Source organism: Sitophilus oryzae, unplaced genomic scaffold (assembly GCF_002938485.1).
Source record: "Sitophilus oryzae breed Bouriz unplaced genomic scaffold, Soryzae_2.0 scaffold_1385_pilon_pilon, whole genome shotgun sequence".
NCBI lineage: Eukaryota > Metazoa > Arthropoda > Insecta > Coleoptera > Curculionidae > Sitophilus > Sitophilus oryzae.
This window is the reverse complement of record NW_022146043.1, coordinates 81194-97534: the sequence shown is the minus strand read 5'-3', so window position 1 is coordinate 97534 and position 16341 is coordinate 81194. Positions and strand designations below refer to the sequence as shown.

Genomic DNA, 16341 nt, shown 5'->3' with positions numbered 1-16341 from the left:
GTAAATCAGTAAAAAACAATTTTACGTCTTGGCAATAAAAAACTTTCCTCGCCGTTAAGGCTTTAATGCACCCGGGAGAAACCCCATTCGACACTCTTCGGGATATTTTAAAGTTGAGCTATTTATTTTTCGTTTCCGGCTCGTCTGAAAGCTCCTGTAGCGTAAAGTTGTTGCACCTGAAACTTTCCGACTGGTTTTAGATAGACGTCCAGTAAAAAATTATGTCACGGTATTAAGTCTTTATATCGGTTACTGTCTACGACATTATTTATGTTGATATATTGCGAAAGTTTTGTTAAATAGTTTACTTTAATTTTATGTATTTTTGTATTAAAAATATACAAGGTTATTCACCTCATTCGACACGGAGTATTGTAGACACACAGTTAGATTTTTAGAAATTGTAAGTGATGGGATCGTTAAAAGTCTACTAAAGCTACAATTTATAATTATTTTCAAAAAGTGCAGAGTGCCACAAATAAAAAAAATATCAAAGTTGTATTTTTTGTTGTAAATTTGATTAAGATTTACCGTACTTTATTACCATTTTTAAAATATTTATGATTTTGTGAAAATGCAGTAACAATTTTAATATTTAATTTCTCTAGGCGTATTTAAGTTATTAAAACCAAATATTGTACTGAAGTTTTAAGTTCTATTAAATTATTAAATTTTTATTTAATATTAATTATTTTTATTTTTATTATTTATTTATTAAATTTAATGTTGCAAAAATAAAAATAATATTATCTTATACAGTGCCTAACATTTATTTTAAATAATTACTAGCTTTAAACGGTAATAACTGGTTTAATTTAAATGGAACACCCCGTATATTTTACGAGAATCAGATGCATAATTTAATTGTCTATCAAATTATATTATACAATTTTTTACGTATCTCTTCAAGTTTTTGTAGAAAATGCATTTTCTTATAATTTAGATCTCATTTACACCTATTAATACCTATACAATATTGATATTTTAGATTATTTTTAAAGATATAACAAATTTTCAAAGAGTACAGATACTAATATTGTCGATATAGTTCGCTTATTTTATTAAAAAATATAAAAAGAAGACGAATTTATTTGATCCCAGAATTCAAACTACATTAATTGACTGTTTGTGATGATTAATAATTGCTCCAAAAACTAAAAAAACTGAATCTTATAAGTATATTAGAGAGGTAGGATTTAGGTATTAGGTAAAAAGTAACATCTTATAAATTTTATTTTATTTTTTGATGAATGCTTGTTTATAACAACAGGTACGTTCACATTCATAACTTATTATTATATTGATTTCTGATTGAAATCAACATTTATTTAGAATAATTTATTAACCAACACAATTAAGTATGTAATTAATTAATATTTGGGCGGAAATAATGGTGGGATATTTAATTAGTATTACTCTTTTACAAAGATTTAAATAGTTTTCTTTTTGTAAACAAATGGGCTAGCAATATTATCGGTTTTAGTAACTGTTTAACTGTACATTTGTTGCTTTACAAAATATCTAAAATGTCAAGATTCCATGAGTATGATTGCTTTTTAAATAGGTACAATCCTTTTGTGCATGTGTGTAATCATTACTGAATTGAAATATTTAGTGTAATATAAAATATATAAAAATATATAAAATGTTCCAAAAGTTATATAATTCACTGTTAAATTGATGTATTAAAGAAAAAATGAAATTAATTTCTTTTAATGTACCTAAATAAATCAAACAATATGATCATTACTTAATTTGTTTTACTAATTCCTAAATAACTAGATAATTCCTAAAAAAAGTAATTCCATAATTTGTCAGGATCCGAGACACAATTCCTGTTTCAAAATTTTATAAACATTAGATTAAAATCTATGATATTAGAACAAAATAATTTTTTATTTTGGGCCATTCATAACATATGTTGTTAAAGATAAAACATATTCTACTGGTTTTAAATAGACATGAATTATAAATAATGTTCCAAAATAAGTCTGTATATTGGTAACTGTCAAAACGATATTATTTATATTAAACTAGTCTCTTTAAGTTTTAGCTTCTATACTTTTGACAACAATGGAGCTACCCTATAAGAGAGTATCACTGATGCTTAAACATCAGTAATAAAATCAAACGTAACAATGTAACAATCTCATTTTTTAACAAAACGACTTTACTAACGGTCAGTCAAAAGACAGAAAGAACAAAAACCATTACACGATATCCCGTAATGCTGGGGAACCTAACACTTCAACCTTTAACCTCATCCCTGTAGTTTTACACGTAATAATATTACCAGACCACCTCTAGCGCTGACTAGGCTCTAAAGTAACGCTAATTAAGAATTAAGTATTCTTTTCTGTTCTAATTTTCGTTTTATTAAGATTTACCGCCTCTAGAAAAATTAAATTCCATGTAAAGGTTTTTTCCACTTAGGTTTGTTCACTTTTTCCTCACTATTCTCCAGTGTTGTTGGTGGATAATTTTTTTTGAGGCTTTATAATTTAGCGCGGTTTTTAACCATTAGAGTAAGTCTACTGGTTAATTACAGTGATGCAAACTATATTGTGAGTATACTCATTATTTTTTTGGACTAAATTCAGCTAAACCTAGCCTACGGATTGTCAAGATTTGCAACACTGTCCGTGTTTTTATTCTATTGTTCTCTTTCTCCACTTTAGCTTGATGGATCGCAAGGCCGTAGGCCAAGAAGGAAAATGTCTTATATTCAGTTATGAAAAGGTAGCAAAATAAATAACGAGACCTGAAATGTTTTCTCTTTATATTCGTTAAGTGATATTGTCCAGCTGGTGGGTATTTTTTTCTGCTGACAATGTATCATTATCCCAAAGTATATAGCTCGTGGTATTTTAATATTCTAGTAATTGATAGGTGTATAAGGTGGAAATAGTTAAAGAAATTATGACAAAAAACTACTAAATACAATAATGTAGTAGTCTCTCGTAATGTGTGTGTGTGTGTGTGTAATAAACAACATTTTTTTTGGAAAAGTACATATAAACAAAATAAATTGGATACAGAAGATTTTCAAAAAGAAATTAAGAAAATCAAGCTCCTATTTAAAAAAATAAAGTTGATGATAGTTCCAGAAAAATTTTGTTTCGCATCACCAAAAGATGAAGTTAAAGAAGTTTTCTGGAGAATGGGTTTCCAGATTATTTCTAAATAAACTATTAAAAAATGTAAACAAAAACTGGAAATTTAAGTTTTTCTGCCATATTTCCGTCAATGACAAAAATAAAGTTTAAGTACTAAAGGTAAATGTATTGTACTACCCTATATCTTGCTGTTTCTATGTTTCCGAGACTCAATTGTATTTTTAGAAAAAAAATAACTACTAAGATAATTGAAAACAGAAAATACCAAACCTGAGTTAACCAAAGTTTGTGTTGGTGAGGTTGTTTATTTCTTAATTAACATTAATTTAAGGGTGAAATTTATGGTCTCAGCGGTGCGGATAAATAAATTATAAGGAAAAACCCTCGGGGGTGTTGTTACAAGGTGAAACCTTGGCTTTGTAACGTTGCCGAATGTTGTAGTGTTACGATTCTGTAGTCTTAATGTTCGTTTTTTATCAAGAGAGAGACAGATAACCATCCACAAAGATCGATTTATACATTTCATTAGGTTTTTTTTACTGAAGAAAGAGAAATCTTTAAGAAAAATAACAACTTTCAGTAAGAATTAAGTAGGTATTTTGATACACTGTGTGGTGAAAAACGTTCAATTTTAAGAAACTCTTAAAAAGTCCTAATAAGCTGAAACATAATATCTGATATACCGTGCTGGAAACTCTTACTTTTGGTATTTACATGTGTGGAAGTAAAGACCTTATTAAGACGGAGTGAGAGAAATGCGGCGGTGTGCTGCTGGGGCGTTGCAACCTTTCTCCGGTACACATTCCCTGTCAAGTAAAGTAAAATCACGATCATAAACCGCTTATTTTTAAAATCCTTTTTTTTTTCGAAAAGATAACTAGATAAAATCATTAGATACGTTTCTGAGTATTCGAAATGGAATTATAAGGATATCGTTAGGGTGTCCATTTTTTATAACTAGAAAACGTCAGTAATCCAGATAATTTAAAAACTCTACTTTTTAACACATAACACGTGATAACTCAAGAACTACTTTAGATATTGAAACTTTTTTCTATTTTGAAGTTCGGATCTTTTAAAAGATGTTTAAATAAACAAAAATTCGATAGGTTTATTTTTTTTTTCATTCAAAAATTTTAAAGAACCCATCCATTTACTTTTAGTGCATAGCAATTTTCATGTAACTTTTATATTTATAAAGAGTTTCACATACTGTCTGCGAAGAAAATATAGCAGAAATATTAAGAAAGTTTTTGAAAATCAATTGTTTCTAATGGATTTCGAGATATAGATTTTGATATATGATTTCTGAATTCAGAGTGCTAATAGCGTGACCACTGTCGAACACCAACTCAATTCCTCGAAATCTCGACCCAATACTAACCTTTGCCGGTCCTTAGTATATTATAAACGCGAAAGTTTGTTTGGATGTATTGAAGTTTCTTACTCTTCCACGCAAAAACTACTGAATGGATTTTAATGAAACTACAATAATATAGCTTATACATCAGAATAACACATAAGGTATAATTTGTAAAGATATCTGATATTGATTGTAAAGATATCTCTAAGTATAGCATTAGAAAGGATATAAAATGCATATTTGTTAGTTTCGAAAATATTCGCGAGTTTTTTTGTTGAAATTGTCGATATAGCTGACATAGAAAACTTCCTCAAGATCTAAGGTTACCCGTTCACAATAACTTAAAATCAAATTTAAAAACAAAAGCTTCTAGAGCACTTACCTTGAGTACAAATATTTCTCCTGTCGTCCTGTTAATGTCGAACTTGCTGTTGGCCGGGTTGTCCGGATCGATGCCCTGTCCCGTCAAGAAATAGACGATGTTCTGCGGCCTGTCCTTGTCCCCGTCTGTGGCGGTGACCTGTTTGTACAGGAAAAGAGAAAATTGTGAGACGAGGACGTATTAGAGTCCTGTCCCCTGCGGGCGCTAAACAAATATTAGACGGCCGGAGGAGGACGGGACCAAGAGAACAGGATAAATACCGTTGTGTGAGGTTGGCTCGGTTTTATTGTGCCGCTCTCGAAGGAGAAATGTGTGTCTGTTCCGTTACGCTTTCGGACGTTTGGAAATAATGCATGGCGGGCTTTTTGAATTTACGAGTAGGGTGCTTTGTTTTAAAGTTCGGTTTTGTAGACGGGATTACAAAATAGTGTATACAATATGTGCTGTTATAAAATACACATCTGTACTATGTACTGATAAATAAATGTTGATTTCATTCCTGTAACGTATATAGAAATCAGATTAATAACAACGATAGTAATTATAACTAACATGATCAATAGAAGAAGAAACAATGATAGAAGAAAAAACATGATCAATTTGTCTTCTGTCTTTATTCAGTACATCTTATTTTGCTAAGCGTGTTGGCCCGTACGTAAGACTCTTCGTACACACGAAAATCGGCATCCAAGACCAGAAATGCCAGCCCTAGTATACATATTTTTATAAACACACATACATATACTTATGCTTCTTCTAGGCTGCAAATTGGGGTCTTAGGCTTCCGTTTGCTCCTTTTGTTTTCATCATCTTTTTTTTTTTCATCTACTAGGTTACAGACGGTGCCTCGTGCATCGTTTGCTTCCTGGTTTATATTTTTTGGGATCGTTGTGATCGCTTGCTGATTCCTTACCGTACTGATGATGCTGGAAGGCAGTTACACTAGTGTACACTGATGTAGGTGTGGTTGTTGTGTGTGAGTGTGAATGTCTACACCAGTGTAGCTGTAGGCTGGTAGATCTTGATCTCCTTCAAATAATTGGGGTCCTGGATTGTTAACACCTTGAAGAACGACGTGGAAGGAAATAAAAACTAGGATAGAACAGGGTCAGAAATGCATTTTTAAAAACGAAGAGCGTTTTCAAGAATCCCAGATTGAACCTTGAGTATGTTATAAAAATTTTGTTTCAATATACTCGGTTTCGATTTAAGCGGTAGTTTCAAGGAACGTAAAACGAGGAACTCTTGTACCTACTTAAAATATTGTCCTCAGCTGAGATAAAACTTAATATCATAAATATAGTTTCAAGTTACTGAACTCTAGCTACAACCTTAAACAGTTGTTTAACGTTGCATTCTATTTATATATTACGTTACAGGAAGTATCTCGAATGTTATTTTATAAAAATAATCTCCTCGGAAATAAATCTTTTAAACTTTCGTAAAACTACATGCATTATTCGTGTCCCAGAGTACACGTATGTACGTAGTACCCCATATGTACGTAGTTATTTCAGCTTCGCCATCGGCTACAGATAAAGCCCGGCCAACCGTTTGTATTTTGTTTGTAACGAGCAGCTTACTACAATAAATCAACGTAAAACGGGTAGCAAATGCATTTGTCGGGTGCACTACCAACACACAATCTCTCTTGCTCTAACACACTCTAATTTTCTTACCTTGTATCATCCGGTCATCAAACATTCTAAAGGATTGTTTTGTTTACGTGGAAACTACCATTAATATTTACAGAATACAATGTAATAGAAATAAATAAAAAATATATCTGATGAATAAATAAAGGAATGAATAATGGTATGAAGAAATATAAATTTTTTTAAAATTTTTTCGTAATTTATAAATAATTTTAAAACAATATGCATAATAAATGAGCCTGATGAATATGATGTTTAAGGTGAAAAATTACTGAGAATATTCGAAGAAAAATGGTTTAATTTTAGCGGTGGAAATTCACTTCCTTTATCCATATTTTATATCTTGCCTATTTTAGAAATTAAATTTTAAATTCGCTTCACTTTATAAAACGCAGCTATACTGATATGTCAAAAAAGAAAAAAAAATATAAATTTAATACACATTAAACATATCAATTAAAATTTTACGTAATCGAGGGAGCGATTTTTAAATTCATTCTGTTCAAACTGTCAAGTTGCCACATTTATTTCTTTATTTCCTGACATTGTCATTCGTTTTGACACTTTTGTATTGTATTACAAGTTTTTGGTTTAAATAAATAGTGTTGTGATACTTTAGCTTGAAAATGTTTACTTGCAGACCTTGTAGTCGAATATTGTTCTTTTTAGAACCTCTTTTAGTGCGAAGTGTACAAGATAGCTGTACTAACAGCCGTAAAAACTCATCGCAAGTTTATTAGAATATTTTGAATGGGAAATTAATGGTAGTAATGGCTCTTCATGTCCCTTAAGTGCTCTTAAGAAGGTGAGTTTTGTTGATGTAAATAATAACTGTTTATATATTTATAATTAATTTATTTTTGTTTCTGAAAATATTTATTATATTATTATATTTATTAAAAGAAAATATATAAAAGTTGGCAACGCTGAGCCGGTCAAGCTTAATCACGTACTAAATGTTTATTTGGTATGAACTGTAGAGGTTTAATCTACCAGATATTGTACAAAAAGTTGTATTTTTAGTTCCCCTATCCAAAAAATATAGAAATGATAAGAACAGTCAGTAGCGTACAATTTTTTAACAATTATTTTCGATAAGGTGTCCCGTTGGACACCACAGATTTAATAGTTTTTATTTAGTTAGACCTAAATTAGGCCACTATTGCTAGAAATAATATTGAAAATTTTAAATAAAATTGGCTACAGCGTGTTAAGATTTGTTTTTTAATTTTTGACATCCTGTATGTTTAAAACAACGCCTTTTCATTCCTTCTATATTTCCGCTTTTTTCTATACTTTTTGATAAGGAATCACCCCCTGAAATTTGACAATTCATTTTTCAAACGCACTGTATGTAAAATTTAAATTAACACATTTTATTTAACACAGCGTAGAATTAAATTTTTATATCAGCAGTTAAGTGGCAAGAATCCTTATATAATTTTATTATATACCTATACTGCAAGAAATTTGTTTTCTATTTTATAAAATTTAAATTTTAACTCTTCAATAAAAGTAGTAAGAATAATATTATAGGCATTCTTTTGAATGATTCTTTATAGTCTTCTCAGCTACCGTTACTGCAAGTCTTGCATAAGAATATAATTCTAAGAAAATAAAACGAATAAAGAATAAAGAATAAAATAAATATAAATAATTGTATAAACTAAAAAAATATAATTTTATATAAATAAAATTAATAAAATTAAAATTGAATAAACTGGATAGATATTTCTAATTTACTAATAGTTAATTTAATAAAAAATGTAATATAACATTAATTATATTAAAATAAAAAATTAATCATACCTATTCAAAAATATAAGCAGATATAGCTATAATCTTTGAATATTCAATGAATATAGTTCGAGGCTTGCCTTACTGTAGCCAACTTCAGATGTTAATTTCATTAAAACTGATTAAAGTACTGATTAAACGGCTAAAGATCTAAATCTCCATCGGAACTCATTGAAGAGTTGTTCAAATCAGTGGTAAATGCTGTGCAAACCTACGGCAAATTAGTTAAAGACAAGCGTCGCCACTGCTTGTGTATTCTACCACTTAGAACGAGAGCTGTACTAGAGAATGTTCGATATATCCGTCTTTTAGGAAAATGAAATGTTCATCTTATAGTCATTTTATATTTCTTCATCTATACAATTATTTATTTATATCGGGTGCGTCTCAAAAGTGACTAAAATCACTATACTTTTTATTCTTTCAGATAAAAAAGGAGATTTGGTATGTATTTTAATTTTTAAATGGCCTCCTCGGTATATTTCTACTTTATTCGATAAAAAATGACATTCTGAATAGAAGATCATATCATATGTCAACTTTTGACACCTAAGCATATGGTTTATTTGAAATTGTAACATGCGGTTCATAACGAAAATTTGACTCGAAATACTAAGTTTGTGGTACCAAATTATTCGTAAAAAAATGCTTTTTCCAAATATGTTAATGAAGCACCCTTGTTCCATTTGAAAAAATTGAGATATGATTAAAATACAGATAAGACACGAAAAACATTAGACGATCAAATCTATTTTTCCAAGGCTCCTTGATTAAAAATTAGTGTTTTTAACACAGGCATGGATGGCACTCTAGATTGAAATTTTAAATACGATTTTTTTAAGCGAAATGTCAAAAGTTGACATATGATATGTTATAGTTCAGGGTGTCATTTTCTATCGATTAAAGTAAAAATATACCGAGGGTGACATTTAAAAACCAAAAGTTGTAGTCATTTCCGGTGAAACAGGAAGTGGCCAAAAACGATTGAATACGTCAATCAATCCTAATTTATGTTATATACTAACATACCAAATCTCGTTTATGTTATCTGAAAAATAAAAGAGTTATAGAGGTGGGCCACTTTCGAGGCGCACCCGGTATATTAATAAGAATATTTAAACATGTTTTCAGGCTAGCGGTCTGTAAATTGTTTCTAATAGTAGGAAAATAAACTCATTTGTTCTTAATTTTCTCTATATTTTGTCCTATTTTAGTGACTTCATCAAGAGAAAAAAAGCTTTCAGTTAATATAGACATAGGTACACTGATCATATTAAAAAGTCTTAATAAAAAAACAATACAGTTCATACCAAATAAACTTATAGTCACGTGATTAAGTTTGACCAGCACAGCTTTATACGCTGTGCTGGTCAAACTTAATCAATAATACTTTTATAGGAATTTTATAATTCTATTATTATCTATCTATTTACGCAAATCATATCCGACAAATTACCATTTTTTCTCACTCCGTCGCCAACTTCGCGCTTCTCAAATTACTAAACTTTAATAGATAATTGATAATCGTCGCGAAGCCTTCCTTTAAAGTTCGGTTCACTTAATGGCCTCCAAATAGACGAATAAAACTAAAAACGATAAGCCTGACAGTTTCAATTAGCTGCGAGAACTGGGGGTGATGGCGGCAACTTTTAAAACCCAATATAAATTCTTGCCGACTGATCGGCAGAAGCTAATAAAACTTCCTCCTCTTATATAGGGATGGGCTTGAGCAGCGCTACTTATGAGGAGGCAATTTATTCGATGGCATGGCAATCGATTATAAGCCTTTTTTTAATGCCGACGACGTAATAAGGATTATTATAAGGAGAGTAACTTTTTTACGAGAATTTAATATATCGCTCGGCGTGAAGTCGATGGATTTTAATAATGGAAGAATTTATTGTGGGAACATTATAGGAGAATAATAGTTGTAAATCTCTCTCTATAAAAGATAGACTAACCATATACAGGGTGGTCTGAATTGTTTTCAAAACTAACAAATTGTTTTCCAAAGCAAACCAAACTAACGGCCATACTTGGATAAAAATTGGTGTTTGAGTGTTTTATGGCATGATAAATTTGATTTAGATGGCAGTATGACTCCTACTTGTACGGGGCGCCACCTACATATTTTTTAACTGTTTTGAAGAGCAATAAATTTTCGTCCGTACCTGTATTACACTACTAATTAAAAAAATATATCGTCAGTGAAACGTGATAACCTGCTAACACCATTTTTTACGTTAATAAGTTTAGCTACTGTATAAGTTAATACCGTTCAGTAAATACGTAATAAATACGTATCCGGAAGGGGTAAGGGGAAAAATGAAATTCTCTATATACGAGTAATTCATCGGCATGCTATAAATAGTTTAAAGAATTTCCATAATACCTAATCAGTTTTATTTTCAATGTTTTTCATCGTAAATGATACATAATCTTTATAAAAATAAAAAAAAATAAGGAGAAAAACAATAAAAATTTAATAAAATCACGCTGTTTTCATCCTATAATGACCGCACTGTTTTCCAAGCTCGGTCTACTACCCTTGTAAAAAAATTAGGATAAGCATGGAATGAGTCTACCATATCTTCTAAGAATTATAAGTTTAATTTTTAAATTATTTTCATATTCATTAAGTCCAAAATGCTGCTACTTCAGTTCTTTAAAACTGCATTAAAAATTTATTCGTTTTTGGACTTGTATGTTTGGCTTCTAGACCGACGATATTATAAATATATGGTTATGAATATCATACTTTTTAAATTTAATTGATTATATTTCTAAATCTGTTGGGTAATATTCAATTCCATTTTCAAAATTTCAAACAATAAAGGTTGCTATCTCCAGAAATATATTTTTATTTCTTATTTCTGCAAGACGAATATCTGTTATCTCTCTATTACGTCTGAAAAAAATGAAGTAACACGAAATATTGAGTTTTATTGTTCCCCAGACGATATGTATATTTCCAACGGTCTTTATATACAAGATTGAGTAGCGTTGATTGAAAGATTTCTTTAGTAGTTTTTAAACTGCTTGTTAAAATATATTTTTAGATAGAAATAATAAAATACCGAGTTGAACTTAACTTTCTAGCAAACTAATGGATCCTCAGCGAAATTTCTTTTTAATAAGTTGTAATAAAATTCGAACCTAAAACTTTATCACGCCTAAACTTCACATAACATTCATTGTAAGCTGTAATTCCGACAACAATTTGCTTACGCGGCTTGAATTGCAAATGCCTAACTAAATCAATTAGACGAACTTTCGACAAGAAATTATAACTCTTCAATGGATCCTAACTGGCTTCCTGTCAACCGAACTACTTTAAATTTAGCCTTGATAGTTAATTTATATTCCTTTAGGACGACGTTCAAGAAATTAGCATACTAATGAAAAATAAGAATGGACGCAGATTATAAGCATACAACTTTTAATTAGACTTTGATTAAAAGTTTTATAGTGTTATATAGTTTTTAATAAGGAACAAGGAGCCGCAAAATGTCTCTTAATGTCTCTTTGAGTAAATAGTGTTAAGTTGAGGTAAAATTACCCCTTATTAACTCGCCTTATCCATTTAATGGTAATATATAATTATACAAGGTGTCCCAGAAATAAGTGCAAGTATTTTAACTGGTAGTATAGTTCAACCCCGGAAACACGCCTATGAGGAAACGCCCTGTTGAAAATTCGAAATTTTTGAAAAAATTTTTGGAATTGTTTTTAGTTTTTAGATAAAAAACATAATTTCTTGATAATATGGCAACATAGGTAGTAGATTAAATTTACAAGAATGAAAATCCAGAAAAGATCCAGTGGTTCTCAAAATTTGAGCAAAAAATCATTTTTTTTGGAAATTTTCAAAGTAAAATAACTCCGTTATTTTGGAGTTATTTGAAAAACGATAAAGAGAAAATATGTTTCTTTTATCGAGGTCTACCACCCCTTAAAATACTTGCACTTATTTCTGGGACACCCTGTATTAAGATAAATTAACCATTAATTAAGATAAATTTACCATTGAAAATGACCGAATGACATATATACTGGGTGCGTCTCAAAAGTGGCTCACTCCTATAACTTTTTTATTTTTTCAGATAAAAAAATGAGATTTGGTATGTTAGTATATGACATAAATTAGGATTGATTGACATATACATTTGTTTTCGGTCACTTCCTGTTTCACCGGAAATGATTAGAACTTTTGATTTTTAAATAGCATCCTCGATATTTTCTTACTTTATTCTATAGAAAATATCACTCTGAATTGAATGACATATCATATGTAAACTTTTGACATATTCGCTTAAAAACAAATTGTACTTTAAATTTCAATCTAGAGTGCCATGGCTATGTTAAAAACACTAATTTTTAATCAAGGACTCCTGGAAAAATAGATTTGATCGTTTAATGTTTTTAGTGTCTTGTCTTGGCCGGTTAAAAGATGCCCAAATCGTAGAACTATCTCATTATTCTAATCGTATTTTCCTAATAACTTTTAAGTACATCCCACTAAAAACTCTCATTAAGGATGCTTAATCGATTCACACGGATTTAAATAAATTTCGCCAAAGTGCAGCAAACTCTTCCAAAGAAAATTTTACTAGCTACTATTCAAGCAATGAGAATTTATATTAGACTATAAAAGTTAAAATCTGGATTTAATTGAAAGCTTCACCCCTATTAATTTGGCCATATTCTATACTATGCTAATTTTAAAACGCCTTAGAGGCTAATGAATAAACTATTAAAGGTTAATTTAAAGTTTCTGATTAATAACCATGTGAAGGATAATGAAGAGTTAAATTGTATTTTTCTAGAAGATCTCTGTCATGTTAATTTTAATTTTATTATTAGAGAAATTCAAATATTTATTTATTTTTTTAAATGCACATAATATGCAAAGGTCTTGCTTAAAATATCCACAAAATATTGAAAATATACTAATAAAAATACCGGGAGTTTCTCAAAAGTGGTTTATCCCTCTAACTTTTTTAGTTTTTGGGATAAAAACACAAGATTTGGTATTTGTGTATATGATATAAATCAGGATTGATTGACGTATTCAGTAGTTTTGGCCACTTCCTGTTTCACCAGCAGTGACTACAATTTTTACGGAATTTTATGCATAGTTTGTTAAACATACTTGCTATTTCAAGTCAAATATTTATAAACTCATGACACTCTAGATTGAAATTTAAAACACTATTTTCTTTAAGCTAAAATGTCAAAAGTTGACATATGAGATGTCATTCTATTCAGAATGTCATTTTCTATCGAATAAAATGAAAAAAAATATAGAGGGGGCCATTTAAAAATCAAAAGTTGCAGTCATTTCCGGTGAAACAGGAAACGACCGAAAATCACTATATGCGTCAATCAGTCCTAATTTATGTCATATACTGACATACCAACTCTCGTTTTTTAGACTGAGAAAATAAAAAAAGTTATAAGGGCGAGTCTCTTTTGTTATTTCGACGAAAGTTTGAAACACTCTGTAGAGTGACTCAACAACGCAAGAAATTTAAAAATTACTTAATCATTAAGGTGCATCTCTTCTCGATGGTTTAATGTTTGATTCATCTCAATAACTTTATTTTTATTGAAGGTATTCAGCAGTTTTAGCATTAAAAGCATGTTTTTTGCTTTAGGTTCGAATGAACACATCTATGAAATAGTATTTAATGTTCTTGTAATATCAATAAAAAATAATAAAAAAATTGAGTTTTTCATAACAATATCGCAAAAGCGTAATTCTAAAGAAAAAAAAAAAATAAGAATCATTATTGTAGATAATATTATAAATTACAATTTTGATCTGAGCTATTTAAAACTTTTTACGAGAAAAATAAAAAAAGGTCCTTTACCAAAATTCAGCTTTGTTGGAATTTGGGAAGATTGAAATGTTTAGATTGACCGAAGATGACTTTTAATGCCAGTGAAATTACAATAAACACTTAAAATCAACATCAAACTTATAGCTAGTATATATCCTTACTATATACTTTGGTTACTATATACTACTTTTTACTATATACATTTTATTTACTGGTCTTCTTCAAAAGCAATATCTCCATAAAAAATAATTACGAATTATCAAAGTACAAACTATGAAGAAAAGATGCACCTGCAAGATATATAGGTATATATATATATATATATATTTTTTTTTTATTTCATACTACGGCAAACCATTTAACAGAGTGTTTCAAATATTCAAGAAAATAATATTTTGTTTTCTCCTGTAATATACGAGAACTTGGTCTTGATTTCTTCAATATTTTTATTCATTATAGGATATTATATACATTAAAAAATAGACTAATATGTCTGACCTGTTTCAGCAGCGTGGGGTAAGTGGCAGGAAACTCTTCTTCCACCGTCTTTTCGTAGACGCTACAGTCAAATTTGGGCGGCAAATCGTTGACGTCCCTGATATGAATCACTACCGTGGTGTAATTCTCATTCAGACTATCTGACGCTACCAGTGTTAGCTCATACTAGGTCATGCCAAACCAAAAACAAAAACAAAAAAGCCAACTAGGACGATGCTTTCAAATATCGGACACAACAAAATGGATTTTGGTCGCGGTGTCTGTCTGAATTTTCCAGCGAATAAAAATCAATTGAAAATCCGGATAAACACCGAAAACCGATGGTAATAAAACAATCACATCGATTGGGTGTAAAATAAAAACGGGAACATATAAAAGGCATTACTGCAATCATTTGATATGAGATCAAACGGTTTCCGGTATTCTTTTGTTTACTTTTTATATACAGGGTGGTCCGAACTGTATTCCGGAAACTTCGGCAGCATATTCTGCAGATAAAAATTAGTAAAAAAGTTCGTATAAATATATGTCCAAAAATACTTAATTTCGGAGATACAGGGTGTAGATGTTTTGATTTTTTCCAAATAATATATGAAGTAACGTCAATATTTGGATGAAAATTGGTGTCTGGGAGTTTTTTGACATGAGAAATTTGATTTTGATGTCAAAATAACTCCTACTTCTAGAGGGCGCCACCTACATATTTTTAGCTGGTTTGAAGAGTAATAAGTTTTCGTTCGTAACTGTATAAAACTACTGACTTAAAAATATATACATTTAGGTAAAAAGGGTCTCTTGGTAAAAATCGCTACGAGTAATGATTCTCGAGATATTTGGAATCGAAATTATCAATACCTATCATCATTGACATAAATTAAACATTTGATTAAATAGTTATTAGACTGAAATCATAAATTTGAAATGTTTTTGTTCCAAAAGTTCAACAAAAACTGTTTTACCAACATTCTTTCGCAGAAAAATTTATGATTGATTTAAAAAAATTAAAATTTCCCAAATTTATTATTTCAGTCAAATAACTATCTACTCAACGTGTTTATTTTTTGTCAATAATGACATGTATTGACTATTTCCAGTCTAAATATTTTGAGAACGGTTGCTCGTAGCGGTTTTGACCATGTGGCATTTTTTACGTAAAAAGGCACGGGAATGTATATTTTTACTCAGTAGTTTTATACAGGTACCTACGGACGAAAATTTGACATCAAACTCAAATTTCTCATGTCAAAAAACACCCAGACACCAATTTTATTCCAAATAATGACGTTACTTCAAAAATTATTTGGAAACAATCGAAATAAAAATGAAACTTCTATGCCCTTTGTCTTCGAAACTAAGCATTTTAAGACATACATTTATACGAACTTTTTTATGTATTTTGATCTGCAGAATATGCTGCCGAAGTTTCCGGAATACTGTTCGGGCCGCCCTGTATAATTGTTAGATTAATTAACAATAGTATACTGTGTATAATAAAAAAATATTAAAACCTACAAGTGCCCAAAATACTAGAAATAAAAAGTAATACATAATTCCAGGCAGTTCGAAAGTTTTCGGAAGCAAAGTTTCGAAAAAAAAAACTTTTTACAAAAGGGTGTTAAAAAGTTTTGATTTATGTGCTTGAATGGGACCGGAAGGGACTTTTATACCTTTTTTTTTCACACAATTT

General features: G+C 29.8%; 1 protein-coding gene across 1 annotated transcript in view; it reads right to left on the bottom strand.

Moving 5' to 3' along the window:
• The window catches only part of LOC115875376 (neural-cadherin-like), a 125686-nt gene that overhangs the window by 38698 nt on the left and 70647 nt on the right, over positions 1–16341 (bottom strand). The window contains exons 4-5 of the mRNA XM_030890801.1: positions 14655–14819; positions 4862–4999 (exon numbers count right to left, since the gene is read on the bottom strand). Of these exons, the coding sequence (XP_030746661.1) occupies positions 4862–4999; positions 14655–14819 (303 nt within the window). The remainder of the gene's footprint in view (positions 1–4861; positions 5000–14654; positions 14820–16341) is intronic.